This window comes from Cheilinus undulatus, linkage group 20, assembly GCF_018320785.1.
Source record: "Cheilinus undulatus linkage group 20, ASM1832078v1, whole genome shotgun sequence".
Lineage (NCBI taxonomy): Eukaryota > Metazoa > Chordata > Actinopteri > Labriformes > Labridae > Cheilinus > Cheilinus undulatus.
The window spans coordinates 5166967-5182506 of record NC_054884.1 but is presented as its reverse complement, the minus strand read 5'-3'; the positions used below and the strand labels follow the sequence as shown (position 1 = coordinate 5182506).

The 15540-nt window shown below is 39.9% G+C and overlaps 1 protein-coding gene across 1 annotated transcript; it reads right to left on the bottom strand.

Annotated features, from left to right (window-relative positions):
* Nucleotides 1-735: 735 nt before the first annotated feature.
* Nucleotides 736-13043, bottom strand: wbp2 (WW domain binding protein 2). The gene is made up of 8 exons (XM_041815938.1): nt 12814-13043; nt 9471-9579; nt 9227-9362; nt 9046-9138; nt 8729-8878; nt 8484-8606; nt 4002-4078; nt 736-1955 (listed from the first exon to the last, which is right to left on the bottom strand). Exons 1-8 carry the CDS (start codon nt 12870-12872, stop codon nt 1908-1910), a joined length of 795 nt encoding a protein of 264 aa, XP_041671872.1. The 5' UTR covers nt 12873-13043; the 3' UTR covers nt 736-1907.
* Nucleotides 13044-15540: the final 2497 nt, after the last annotated feature.

The window sequence follows — 15540 nt, the reverse complement described above, 5'->3', positions numbered from 1 at the left end:
GAAAACAGGACTACAGACGACTGAGCAATGGTCCCAGTTCTTTTTCTACTTAGCCCTGGTGAGTCACTGGTGACATCTGTGGTCCAGGATTTGCTACACACTAGGAACACGACACTTGTGCTCCATTTCCTGGACCCTGCTGTGTGGTGGCTCTTGATCCACTGACTCAGTCTCAGTCCAGTCCTTGTGAAGCTCCCCTAAGTCCATGAATCTGCTTTGATTCAGCCTCTGAGAACAGCCTGCCCTTTCAGCAATGACCATCTATGGCTTACCCTCCTTGTGGAGGGGGTCAGTGATTGTCCTCTAGACATTTGTCAGGTCAGTAGTCTTCCCCATGATTATGGTTGTGTGAACTGAACCAGAGAGAGAATGAAGGCTAAGGACACCTTGAAAAATTTGACTTTTCCACAATATTCTAAAATTTTGAGATAGTGGATTTTAGTTTGAGTTGCACGCTGTAATAAACAAGATTAAAACAAAAAAGTCTTGAAATATTTCACTCTGTATGAGATAAATCTAGAATATATTGAAGTTTCACTTTCTGAAGTAATGGGAAAATGAACTTTTACATGATACCCTATTTTTTTAGATGCACCTGTAGATGGCATTGAAATAACATTTTTTTAATGAATTGCTCCAGTACACATTGAGCTTTATCAATTGATCTGGAACAAAGAGGCGACACCCACTTGTCATATTCTGTCTATGGTGTACAAATAAGGACAGCCACTCCCATTCACATGAATCAAGATCCATTTAATAAAATCCAATCCAATGCATACAAGCATTAGTAGAGATCATGCTTTGGTTTACTTATTTGAGCCATTTTACATTAATTATTCAATAAATTAGTTTTAAATAAATACAGAGCTTTATTATTATTATTTTACACACAGCCATTAAAGAGCAAAGAAGAGCCTGATGCATAGCATTCTGGAAGTGCAAAGAATCAGCCACGGATGTGCCACGGATACAGTTTCTAGAATAATCACAGAGGGGGAAATGAAACGTGTAGGTGCTGAGATCAGGTGCAAAGACCTGACCCTGAACCGAGGAGTCTGGATCAAAAAGAAGCAGGCTGGTTGTGAGTCTGACCATGAGGGTTTCTTGAGGCATGACAAAACAGGAAGTGACATCATTGGGTGACTGCTCTGCTCTTATATTACAAAGATAATCCCTCCTTGTAGTCCGTCCCTGCAGTGCTGCCTTACTTGTTATGACTCTGCTCTAATCCAGGATCAGGGATTCACTGCCTTGGCTGCTCTAATCTGTATGGTCCATCAACTAAAAACAGACATGGCCTCCCTGCAGTCTGTTTACAAAGGCTATTTGTTTCTCTAGCTTAGTGTTCTTGAGAAAATATCACATTTTTTAAAAGTCCACATATTAAAAGGCTGTACACACAAATCATAGAAAAATAAAATACTGCATTCAGCTCGCTTTGCAACGGATTAGCAAAGTAACGCTTGGTTTTATCTAGTGTCATAGATGCCGTAGAAAATCAAGAGTCAGGTTCACTACTAAGCTGAATTTAGAGTTTAGCATGGGGGTATGAGCTATTGGACAGCTTCACAGCCTAGAATGCTAACAGCTTTTCAGGTTACAAAGTTTTAGTCAACTTTTTAAAGATACCTCTAAAAACCTATTAACCTTGGCCTTGACAATTTTGTCTCTCTGAGATTGCTACCTATACTTTTAGTCGTTTCTCTAAAGTAAAGGTGCTTCTGTAGAGAGTAAAGCTGGTTAGACTATAGGGATAGTCAGAAGGAATGGAAAATTTATGGAATGATTAACCTAAAAGGATGTCATGGGAAAAGAAAAGGAGGGGAACTGTTAAAGGAATGAGGTTATTCAGTAGGATAGAGATTACAAGAGGCAGAGAGGGATGATGATGGGATGAAGCAGGTTTACTGGTTCTTCTTGTCTTCAGGAGGAGAGTAGGGAGGAGGCTTGTCCTGTGGAGAAACAAATTCAGAGTTAAGGACAATTTTACTTTATAGTAAACAAATTATTAAATGATTAAATAAACTGAGTTCCTGTCAGGTCAGCTGGAATCAAAAAATGTCATTTCAGAAGTTTTACGTGTGTGAAGGCAGATGTTAAGGACATTTTGCACTATAAAAAGTGATATGGCAGGAAATTCACTCATTGGCTACTTCATTACCTGTATAACTGCTCATTAGTGCAATTATCTAATAAGTTAATCACATGGCAGTAACCAGTGCATGTCGACATGGTCAACACACTCTGCTTTAGCTCACACTGAGCATCAGAATGTGGAAGAAAGGTGATTTACAGGATTCAGAAAGTATTCAGACACACTTCACTTTTTAAAATTTTCTTATGTTATACATATAAACCAGTCTTGTAGTACTCGAGTCCAGGACTTGGACTCGAGTCCGACTTGAGTCCTGATTTGGAGGACTCATGACTCGACTTTGACTCGAGCGCCGGTGACTCAGACTTGAGCTTTAACTGCATCAGGATGAAGAGGGGAACTCAAACCTTTTTTGCTGAAAACTATTTAAAGGAGACATATTTTACCCTTTTAAGACAAGTTTATATTGTTCTCAGAGGTCCCTAAAACATACCTGTGAAGTTTGTTGCTGAAAAAACAGTCCAGTATTGGATTTTTGCATGTCTAAAACACCCTCTATTTTAGCCCTTCTCAGAACGAGCTGTTTCTGTGTCTGTGGCTTTAAATGGTAATTAGCTGTCTGACTCCACCCCTGACCACACCCCCTCAGAAAATGGATGCAGCACTCCTGATGTTACAGACACAAGTTTAGGACCCAACTGGGATTTGAAGCATCAATCTCCCCGGCTGTAGTCAGCAGGGTAACCCACTGAGCTATCCAGCATCTCAGCTGATAGCTGAGAGGAAGATGTGTAGACGAGGGCGGAACTTCCTTCAAGTGGGGGAGGGCCTACCAAACCGGGGGGCGGGTGCTTACACCCCTGGTGAGGTCACTAGATGTAAAATCTGAGAACGGCTTGTTTCAGCAGGGTGGGGGGGGATTTTTCTGGTACTTCAGGGGATTGTGGACAGGCCAGGGACACATATTTGTGTTAGAAAAGCCTGAAAAAGTGATTTTTGCATATTACGTCCCTTTTAATTCAGTAATATTTGTTGCTTTTCTGTGAGAAAACCCCACATAACTGATCACTGTTCATGCAGCGCCTGATGTGTGTGTTCACCTGCATACACGTTCACATGTGTCTGTGAAAACAGACAGCAGGTTAGGGGCAAAATCGACAAAATATTAAATGATAAATATAAAGAGAGGGGAAAACACTTAAACACATGTTGTTTATTTGAAATTCTGGTTAACAGTCTGTATAGGACACATGAAGGAAACGTCACCTGCAGAACATGATGTGCACAACTAAACATTTTACTGAGTTTTAGAAATAAAAATTGACTGTGTTTTCATTGCTGCAGCCATGCAGCACACTCATGTTTTCCATCAGAAATGTTATTAAATGTTAGTACATTACAGGCTTTACTTATCCTGTTTGAATGCAGAACACTAAACACTGATCTCAGAGGTCATTCATAATTTATAAGAGGTCCACAGGTAATACTAGTCCCATGCCAACAGTACTTTTACCACATGGGAAAAAAGCACTGGACTAACATTTCAAGACATAGTTTGTCAACAAAATTAATCCTGTTTTATGAATAAAATGCAAAGGCTCCCAAAACTCTTCCATGCACATCAAACACTAATGTCTAAAACACTTACTCTTGCTAGCCTACCCATAATCTGACATGCAAATGTCAGAATAATCTTTTTACAGAGCTCAACAACAAGGTCATCAATCATCGGTATGCCATTATTTATTAAAAATACTGATCCTGTCTTAGTGTAAAGTGAACAGACACTAATCTACATTTAAGAAAAGTAAATGCAGTGTTTTATTTCAAGTTATGCTAATAATCTTGAGGAAATGTGATAAATAAACCACTTGAACGTAATGTGTGATGGAGGGCGGCTCACCTCTGGCAGGTACACATGTGTAGGAGGCAGTGTGACACTGCTGGCACTTGCTGCTGCCTCGGCTGCTTTGGCCTCCGCTGGGAGAGAGATAGGAGGTGGACATTTATTAAAAACGGTCTAAGTTATCATTCCTGGACAGTACAGTAGGAAAACACTGAAGACAATCAAGGTACAAAGGATGGTCTAATGGGTCAGAGAAAGAAAGGAGGATCAAACTGAGATTAAAAAAAAGATGAGTATCTAGGGTAAATTCATCTGACAGTATTTAAAATCACAATATTATCAATAAGGCAACACAAACAAAATAACTCGAAGTCTGTACTATCCATGTGTCATGTCTTGCTGAGGGTAAACAGGTTTGCTTATTTTCCAATTTTTTAACCATGTTTTCCTCTATTGTGTTTAATTTTATCAGTGGAAATGTCTGCAAAATTAAAATACAAATTCATGATGGTTAATCAACAATCAATGGTGTTTAACTCTGAGTCCATCACAGTGCTCTACTGACTTCAGCCCTCAACAAACTCTGACTCAACTTGGACTCGAGCGCCGGTGACTCAGACTTGAGCTCGTAAAACTTTTAACCACTTGATTGGTTAGTCATACAGTTATAATGTGCTTAATTTCGTCATTAGAACCCAGATAATCTAAAAGTGGTTAATAAGTTAGCACAGCTTTAAAACTCAAGCTCCACTTTTAGTTTAGTCTTATCGGATTTGCTTTGGTTTAGATAAAAGACATCTGTCACATCAGGATGATTTGATACAAACGAAAGAATTATGAAATAGGGTGTCTCATAAAAAACAAACATTCTGCCTGTCATACAAGTACATTATCATGATTACATGTTACATAAAATTAAGACATGTTTACTTTTGTTCTTAGAATTGTCACCACATGTTTCTGCTGTCTGTTGTTATTTTATGCACTGTGGTCTGGCTGTCTTTCATTCTTTCTTATCTCCCCTATACCTCATTCTTGTCCTCTCCAGTAGCAGCGGATGGCTGTTCACCAATCAGTGTGGTTCTGCTCGAGGTTCCTGCCTGTTAGATTTACTCTTGCCTCTGCTGCACACTGCCTCCATAAATGTGTGCTAAGGCTGCGTCTCTTAATAACAAAACAAAGCAGGACTACATGTGACTACATTATAGCAATGAGAATCAGCTGATTGACATTACAAGAGGGGGCATTAACAGGCATGGGAAGAAACAGCATAAATGGGTGGACTGTGATAGTAATTCAGGTTTTTGACCACACTGTGAAGCCTGATACAAACTGTGAAAAAAGCTCAAATCTAGAAGTTTAAAATCTGAATGTCTGGTCAGATTGAGCCCTAGAAAATATTCCACCTCTGAGAAAGAAACAACAACATTTAACATGTGCAAACATGAAACGTATTTGTTTCTTTTGTTCTTACACTGTGCACCATTCTTTCTGAAAACAGATTCAGTGTTGTCATGAAAACTTTGTATCACAGAAGTTAAATGTCATTCCTATTTCTACTGTAGATGGCGCTGTTGATCCCAGTAACTTCATGATGAAGCTGATTAGTAAAAACACGCTGCCTTCATTGTTATAAGATCACTTTAATCCACCCATCACTCAGTGATGAGATTTCTCAAAGATGTGCTCACTGTGCAGCCTACAGTCTGTTTTATTACTCTGTTGCTAGCCAGGCAATTAAGCTAGCGTTGCCTGGTATTTTAGGTTGTTTCCACCAAGTGGTTCAGTTCAGTTTGGTACCACACTGTCTGCATTTATTTGAGTTCCAAAAAATGGAGAGGGTTCCTAATATCTGACCCGTACGGTCCCAATTTTTGGCACCCTTCCGCAGTGGTGCCAAGCTTACCTATCCGACTAAAAAAGGTGGAGCTGCACATAATAGAGGGTTTTCACTGACGACACTCTCAGCACAACAAGACCTCTCAGCCAGGCTGAGTAATAAACGCTGCTCACTGCTCTATGAGGAGTGGGGGGAACTGAGAGGAAAAAAAAGACTGCAGAAATGAGGGATTTTGGCTCAACAGGCTCCTGTACCGCTGACATTGATATGTACTCATAAATTAGTTTCCTGACATTTATATGGACCTGTTATCATGTCCACACATCAGCTCGGTTCATCTGTAGCTGTGGTTACATGAGCAATATTTTGCACAATAGTATTGAATTTATTCTGATCAGAGATTTTAAACTTCTCTGTTCACATGGATGCTAAAAGATGCGATCTGATTCAGATGTGCATGCTCAAGCATCATATATTTGATCTGAATAAAACTGCTCTGACACGCGCAGCATCGACCCACTGCTCAAGTGTACAGAAAATTAGCCGTAGAAGAAGAAACTCCTTTGTTGTAAACAAACTGCCATCACTTACACAGTCAGATCGCTTGTTTTAACAACTTCTCCCCGCAGAAAAATATTGGATTGTTCTACTCTCTTGTGTCTGTATCTTATTCTATCTTTGTTTTGGCTTTATTTAAAAATGGACCTTTATCGTGTTCTGTAAACTGTTCTGCTGCTCTCCCTGTTTAAGCAGCGAGCTCAGCAGTACATAAATATGAAGCAGAAAGACGTTATGTCACGTGGGGCAGACCTGCACAGTGTGACAAAAAAATCCCCCCGAGCAAGGTGCTGATCCAAACAACACTGGGCGTAAACCCCTCTCCATCAGAGGGAATTTTCTGTCCAGATGAGCCAGATCTGAGAATTTTTTCCAAATGAAGTGTTTATATAAAGGATATTATCCAGATCAGGCATTTATTCCAAGTACAGGTGGTCCATGTAGATAGTGATGGATGTGAAACTGGATTCATGCCAAAGTTTTGTGATAACAAAGCTTCTGGTTAGCTGTTTCTCCATATTGCAGTGATTCATTTACTTATTTTCCCTTAAGCTAATCTGTGAAAAGACTGCTATGTGGTTGTTAAATCTGTTTGAAAACCATATTGGACAAACCCTGTGTGACGTCAGCCGTCTGCAGACTCAAACTGCTTTGGAGGCCAATCCGCGGCAGCTTCCCTATTTAAATTGTGGTCTCAACCGAACTTTGGATCGACCTAACAGCCCGCCCACTAAGCTTGACTTGCTGTCAGCTAGCTAGCTAGCATTGTGGTTGACAGAACCTGAGCTTCTCCCTGTCGAGCTATCTGTCAGTCAAATGAGATGCACCAATCAGTGCACAGTGAGGTTTTTCCTAAATATAATCAAAACCATTCTGGTACAAAAAATTCACCCCTGTACAGTGAGAGCACATGAAGACATTAGCTAATGAGACATGTCTGTTTTTTTGAACCAGGCTGTAAACCAGTTTATTTCTAGTGTAAAAACCAGCTTTTTAACAGGTGTTCAGACGGGACTTCTGGTGTTCCTGCAGCCAGCCTCAAGTGGACACTCGCTGTATTGCAATTCTTTGCACTTCCGCATTGGCTTCATTTTTCTGGACTGGAGGTTGCTGCTTGAAAATACATACTGAAATGTTGCAAACAAGAACAATTTACCCTTCCCCAAGAATTTAATTTAATTTTAGCACCAGCTAAACCTTCCTTTTATTTTCAATGTGACATATTCAAACAGTAAAACTCTCAACTTTTATGTTATGTTGTATAACTATTATGGTGACAGATACGCTCATTTCCTGAAGCATCAACAGAAATAACTTTAGTATTTAACCACAGAGCAGTCAGGTTAATTTACAAAGGCTAATTGATTTAATCTGTAATAAATATCAGTGGACTTCAGTGTTTTGGTCTTTCTCTATGAAATCAGCTGTGTTGATCAGACATCAGAGGACTTCATGTACAGCTATAAAACAAAACAAAATCTGTTGCGTTAGATGCCTTGTCACCTTAGATATTACTTTACTGTAAAGCTGATCTGCTGAAATTTAAAATCTTAATTTCCCCTTCAGGTAAGAGGGAGGAGAATGTTTAGATGATATTCATCACTAACTGGATGCTTGTTGTACCTACTGTAATAGCCGAGCTTCAGCCTGTGTCTTTATTAACGTACCAAACATTCCTATAAACATTTTCTATCAGATGAGGTGCTGTACTGACTGCAATGAACAGCATCAAGACAGAGTTATTAAAAAGACAACAATTTCCAGCTGAAATAAAGCCGTTTACTCCCTTCTGATTTCTGTAACCAGTCTGAACTTTCTGACACTCAGCAGAATGAACAGCAGAGACTCGTGCTGCCTGTGGCATCACATGCATACTCTTTACAGTCCACCAAGCAAGGAGACGGTTGTCTGTGGAAATGCAAACAACCAAACCATACTTGGAAACACTGCTTCAAGTCACTGGGAAATGTCCCAGAGCTCCTGGCTACAATCCACGCCTGTTCCTAACAGTTAAAGGCAGTTCCACTCTACAGCAGTATTCCTAAAGGAACTCAAAAAACCCTATTTTATGATTTCATTTTCCATAAATCTGGCACTGGAACTGAACACTCCAGTGTAGACTTTTGTCTAGAGAAGCCTACCTGCTGCTGAGGAGGGGAGGTCTGGATCATGTGGAGGCTGCTGGCCCAGAGGAGCAGAGTAAGGAGGTGGAGGTATGTAGCCAGCAGAGGCATCAAACGCTGGTGGGTTGGGATAAAATCCACCTGTATATTATCAACAAAGAGCTTAGTTCATCTGTAGTGTCAAATTTTCAGGAACCTCAGGAAGATTTATGTCAAAAGGTAAATATGGCCGCCATAGGGCTGGGAACTATTGTAACTGTCACCTGGTGGAGGAGGGTTGGGATAGGAGTAGCCTGGTGGAGGTCCAGCAGGGTACATCCCATTAGCAGGAGGGGGAGGAGGATAGGCATAGGCCCCGTTTGCCATGTAGGGGCATCCACCAAACCCTGAAGTCACTGGCTGACCTCTTGATGCTGCAAGAACCAGACATGAAGAAACAATAAAAGACAAGACAGTAATTACAGATTTTTCATCAGCTACAACTGCAATCAAGCAGTTTTTTATCAGAGTCATTATGAAATAAATCACTAATTTGTCTTGTTTTTACTGACTGAATGTGAAAAGGGCTTCACATACATACCTTGGGCTGCGACCTGAAGCATGTACTGGCCAAACTCTATCGCACCTCCAGCAGCAAAGACAAGCTTGAATGTAGCACTGCCCTCCCAGCCACCTGCAGAAATTACAACACAAGTAGGAATCCACGTAGATCTGTGTGCTGTAAAAACTGACCCAGTAATCAGCATAACACATATTCTAACCTCCAGGTTCTGCGCTCACAGTGCCTTTGATGTAGTTGGCTCCTAACACAGGCTGCTTGATCTCACAGCCTTTCATAAGGTAGAAGGGCATCATGAAGGACTGCAGTGCATCGCGCCCTTTGGCCAGAAAGATCACCTGGGAAAAAACACAACAGGAACAGGTTGTTGTGTGCCTGCTGACAAATGTAACAGCATTGTGTCAGCATGAGGCTGCATAACAAATATGACGACTCTCATCTCTTACCCTGTATGGAGTTAGGTAGATGCTGCCCTTCTTACTCTTTCTGAAGGCTTCTGGAAGACGGTCCGCATCGCAGAAAGTCAGCTCTACGTTATCATAGTTCATCAGCACACTGGGGACAGAACGAAACACAAGAACACACTCAGCTAATGTGGAAACATGAATTTGTTTATAAACTGGGATATTTTTCCTGTGTACTTCTAAATACTTTAACATCTAGTTTACAAATAAAAACCTATTACTTTATGTGGCTTTGGTTAAAACCCAAATTCCAAAATAGTTGGGACATTGTGTAAAATGTAAATAAAAACAGAATGCAATGATGATCATGTCTCATAAACACATATGTTATTCAAAATAGTGTAAATTACCATATTTGGATATTGTATTAGAAGGCAGCAACACATTTCAAAAAAGTAGGGATAGGGACAGGAGAGAGGAGAGGCAAAGAGTTAAGATGAAAAAACAGCATCTTAAAACTTCAGAAATATGTTCCTCACTTCAGAAAGTGTCTCTTTTTGCAAGGGGCAAGGCCAAAGGTTAGATGCTGATGATCTCTGCACTGCATTAAGAACAGTAATCATTCTGAACTGGAAATCACTGCATGGGCTCAGGAACACCTCCAGGAATCACTGCATGTCAACACAGTAGGCTGTGCCATCCACATATGCAAGTTGAACTTGTATCATGCAAAGAAGAAGCCATATGTAAGTAACGTCGAGGAACACTGCCTTCGTCTCTGGGCCGGAGCGCATTAGAAATGGACTGAGGCAAACATGAAAACTTTGTGGTCAGTGTATGCAAAATGTGAAATTCTTTTTGGAAACCACGGATGCTGTGTCCCGTGGACAAAAGAGGAGAGGGACCATCCAGTTTCTTATCCTGGCTCAGTTCTAAAGCCTGCATCTCTGATGGTATGAGGTTACATAAGTGCCTATAGCGTTTCCAACACGTTTCTATCCAGACAACGTCTCTTTCAGCTGACACCTTACATATTCTAGCAAAACAATGCTAAACTACACAATGCATACATCACAACTAGGGCTGGGCAATTAATCGCAAACTAGACTAAATCGCAATGTGGCCTACTGCATTTTTCAAATCACAGAAGGTGCAATACTTTCTTTAATTTGAAATGTGTCAAAATACCAGCTTAATAAATCCATTTTTTTTTTTTTTTGCAGCGGCAGATATTTTATGCACACTATGTAAAATTCAAGTGTCAAATTTTTATAATGGTTTACAAAATTCCTCCTTTTTGTGTTTTATGTATGTTTTTCTTAATCAAATGAGTGACATAAAAATTGTAGTTCCCTTAAACAAAGCGAATGACATCACATTTGCAATATGAGCAACAATAGTTAGCTCATTCTGTCTTAAACTGATGAAGCCTGGCATTACCTCACCAAAGTCATATCCCAGCTGCTATCAGCTGGTAGCCAGCCTCACCTCCCCCACCCCAGCCGCCTCCTTTATAGCTTAAAGCTTGTTGCAGCCCCACATTCAGATTCATGCTACTATGGGTAAATTGCTCCAGAAATAATTTTATTGATTTCAATACACATGGTCTTATTTAGGGAAGTATTTACTGCTTGAATTTGTCAAAAATAAATAAGATTAAGCCATGAATAATCGCATATTCAATCACAATATTGGGGGAAAAAAACACAATTAGATTATTTTTGCAAATTGTTCAGCCCTAATCACAACAGCATGGCTTCACAGTAAAACAGTCCATGTACTGAACTGGCCTGTCTAAGTCCAGATCTTTCACCAAGAGAAAACATTTTTGGTGCATCACAAAAGTAAAGAGGACAACCCAGGACTGTTGAGCAGCTAGAATCCTACATCAGACAAGAATGGGACAACATTCCTCTCCCAAAACTCAAGCAGCTGGTCTCCTAACTCCCCAGACGTTTACAGATTGTTGTTTAAAGAAGAGGGGATGCCACACAATGGAATCACAGCCCTTCTTTGAAATGTGTTGCTGCCATCAAATTCAAAATGAGCTAATATTTTTTCATGAAAAGGTAAAATGTCTCACTTTCAATCTTGATATTGATATGTTATGTTTATAGTGAATAAATATGTGTTTACAAGATTTGCATATCACTGTATTCTGTTTTTATTTACATTTTACACAGCGCCCCAACTTTTTTGGAACAGGAGTTGTAATTAACAGTATGACTCATTGCCTTCTTTCATAATCTTGAGACTTGACAGCTTAAAAATGAGATAATTTGGCTCATTGTGCAACTGTCCTGTTACTAAACACAGCTGATCTGTTTCTATAAGTCAGTGGTACTATGGTAAATGGATTAGGCTTTCTACTGGTTCTGGGTGAGCTGTAATAGGTTTAACATCACGCTCATGTAGGTTCTAGAAGTTTCTGCCACTGATTTTCATTAATTACAACTGCATTGGCTGGCCCTCATTTAGGAGACATGAAAGAAGCCTTTTGTAAAAGACTAGGCCAGAGTGTAGCTTGTGAGGACAGAAAGCAATGCAGTACATAATAGTTGGCCTTAGACTACTTTTCAAGAAGATTTAATCTAAGACAACTGAAACATTGCCTAAAAATGTGGGTGACTACAGTGCTGACACCACATGCTGAAGGCTGTGTTTGGGCTACGTGACTGCGACCCGGTTTGCTCCAACGCCACTATTCCTTTTAAAACATGGCGTTGATACTATAAATGTAGCCTCACTTACCAGTTGACATAACTGTGTATATTTAATGTAGTCTGACACTGACAAGGGACAACTTTGAACCTCGTTTCCATGCAATATACGACTTTACAGATTTAAAAAAACAGCTGAGTTTAAGAAAATGTTCACGGTGCCCACAGCGGGTGTCACGGTTTAAATAGTGATTATGTTAATAGATGACTTCCAGCCGAATGCGTCTGGTTCTCGTAGATACAGCAGATATGGAAGAAGGAATGCGTCCTAAAATGCCTTTTTATTTCATTTTACTCTATCATAACGTAAAAGATACTCATGGCAATATGGATTCAAAGAGGTATTCGTTTGGGCATAGCCACTGCTGTAACTACGACAACCACAGACACGTTGGCTGAAGTCCCAAGTTAACACGGTCACACTTTGAACCGTTACACCGACACTGTTTCTTTTTTTTTTTGATAGACAAGTTGGACAATAAACTGGTAGACGCTGAGTCCTTGTAACAGTGAAGTAAGCGTTTGCTAACGTTAGCTGTATTACTGAGAAAAGTAGCAGGACATTTTATAACAGTCATACGAAGCATCAACGCTGTTCAGCAGTCATTTATTAGACGAGCGTCACACTTGTCAGTCTGGCTAGCTAGCACCCGAGCTACCGTTACCTTTCACTGTTGTTGATGATTACTCCGCCAGACTCAGAGTTGTTTTGGTTAAGAGTCATGTCGGCTGGTATCCAGACCGCCCAGCAATGAAACTACAGGCTGTTCTTAAAATATAAAACGTAGACGAAGGCCTATTTGTTGCTCCGGTGGCAGCTCCTTCTACGGTGATAACGGTTGTTGTGATAGTGCCTCTGTGCTCCCTGCTGCACCTGCCTCTCCGCCGCCATACGTGTGACGCGCCCATGGAGTGACGTCACGCGTGATTTAAAAACAAAAATGATGCGTTTGCTGTAAAATCTTAAAATCATGGTGGGAAAAAATGCATTTAGAATAATTCATTTGTTGAAAATACGTCCCTTTGTGAACTTCTGAGACTCCTGGATATGTTTTACAGAGTATTTACTAAAATCATCGAAGTTTCTAGAGGTTTCTACACCAAACATTCCCGGATGGAGTCTCGGTAGACTTTAATGCCAAAATTTAACTGATTGAGTTGGACATCACAAGTAGATTAGTTCTATGGAAGAGAGGAAAATGTGTATGCAATAATGAAGACGAGCTGAATGAAGAAGAAGAAAACATCAACACTAAATGTATTGTTATTATTATTGTTATTATTAGTAGTATTATTATAACAATAAAGATGAAAATAATGTTATAATTTTATTATTATTATTATCATTTTTTAATTGTTATTGTCATTTTATTATTACTATTATTATCCACTCCACTTTTGTAGATAGATAGATAGATAGATAGATAGATAGATAGATAGATAAAAACATCATATATATGTTGGGGAAATATTATTTTATTATTATTATCATTATTTATTTATTTATTTATTTGTTTATTTATTTATTCATTCATTCATTCATTTTTATTTAGGTCCATATAGCTTAACCAGGAATATAAATGGGACACAGTTTTCAGCTAAAATGGGTCTGAAAAATATCCATTCAAATATAGAATTCAAGCAGAACAGTTGGTTAGGGCGCAGAAGCTTAATATGTGAGTATATGTTACAGATATTGTTGCATGAGGACAGAGATGAGAGAGAGAGATGTGGAAAGAAGGAAGATAAAAAGGACAGACAGAGGGTGCTATAACCACAGGTTAAGTCACTTAAATCCTGTCTTCCTCAGGCTCAAGCCCTGTGTGATGTTCAGTGGATCATCTTAGCTGTGTCTGCGTAGCTAAATGTACTGATTACTGGCATGTGATGAGCTAAGTAGTTATTTGGGTAAATGAGCAGTTGGACAGGTATGCCTAATAAAGTGGTCAGTGAGTGTATTTTTAAATTCAATAACAGTTTCACTTTAAAATGCATGAAGTGGTTGTCATGTTGTTGTTCCTTTGGCACAGCAAAGACAATGTAGCTGTTGAAATGACAAATGTCCTATGGTGGCCCATATTGCAGGGACAGCTGGCCCGTTGTAGTTGAACATTGTGGCGTAGCTCAAAAGTGGAATAGTTGGTTCTATAGCTCTGATTCAGAGACAAAGGTGTTTTTTCCACTATTTTCAAGAGGCTGGGGACTACTTAGGAAAAGCTGACTCCATCCCCGGACTCCACAGCCTCTATCTCTTACTCTAAAGAACAACACTTCTGAAAATGAGTCAAGTGAGGAGAACGGTCAGGTTGCAAAAAGTACCCACATGCATGGTACAACAACAGGAACTCACATCATCACAGCTACTAGTTCTACTGCAAGTCTGGCTGCACAGTCACGGTGGGGGAAAACAGTAGTGGAGGTTTTTGTTCATCTGAACCGGTCATCACACACACTCACAACCACGAAGTGGAGCACAGCTGAACTGATTTTTTAAAATTGAAACCGACAGTTTTTTCTTTCAGTTGGATCTGCAGATCTGGAGTTTGCAACCATAAAACTGGAGAGGAGAAAATGTCAGAGAAGTTCACCACCAGACTCTTCTGCAGCGGTTTAGCATTGTCTTGCTGAAGTATTCAAGGCCTTCACTGAAAGAAATGTCATCTGAATAAGATCATATGTGAGTCTAAAACCTCTAGAATCTTCCAGTTGTGTAAGCTGCCCACACCATCGGCACTAATGTAATACCAAACCATCAGAGATGCAGGCTTTAGAGCTGTGTGCTGATAACAAGCCAAGATAGCGTTTCCTCTTTAGTTTGCTGGACACGGTGCCTGTGGTTTCCCAAAAGAATGTCAGCTTTGATTCATTTGACCACAGAACAGTTTTCCATTTATTCTAAGTCCATTTTTAAATAGATCGGGTTCCCACATGGCTTCGTCTTTGCCTGAAACAGCTTTACTTCACACTTGTTGATGGCACGGTGAACCGGGTTAACAAACAGCGGTTTCTGGAAGTGTTCATGAGGCCGCCCATAAGGGAGAATAAGGGGGAGAGCTTTCTGGGACCCAGCAAAATGGGGGCCCAGGGAGGTCAGGGAAATCATGGTCCATTGTAAAGTTAATCTGTGGTAACTGTTTTTTTATATTTGATCTGAATAAAAAACACTCTTATCACAGAAACGACAAAAAATATTTTATTTGTTGATTGAGGCTGTAATACAGTAAAGCCTTTGTCAAAATGTAAACCCCTTTTCTTAAAAAAAAAAAAATAAACTTTTTTAATGACATTGAACAACAGCAGAGCTGCATGGCGGCACAGAGGTTAAGGCTGTTGCCTCACAAGGTTCCTGGTTCTCGGTCAGGGCCTTTCTGTGTGGAGTTGCATGTTCTCTC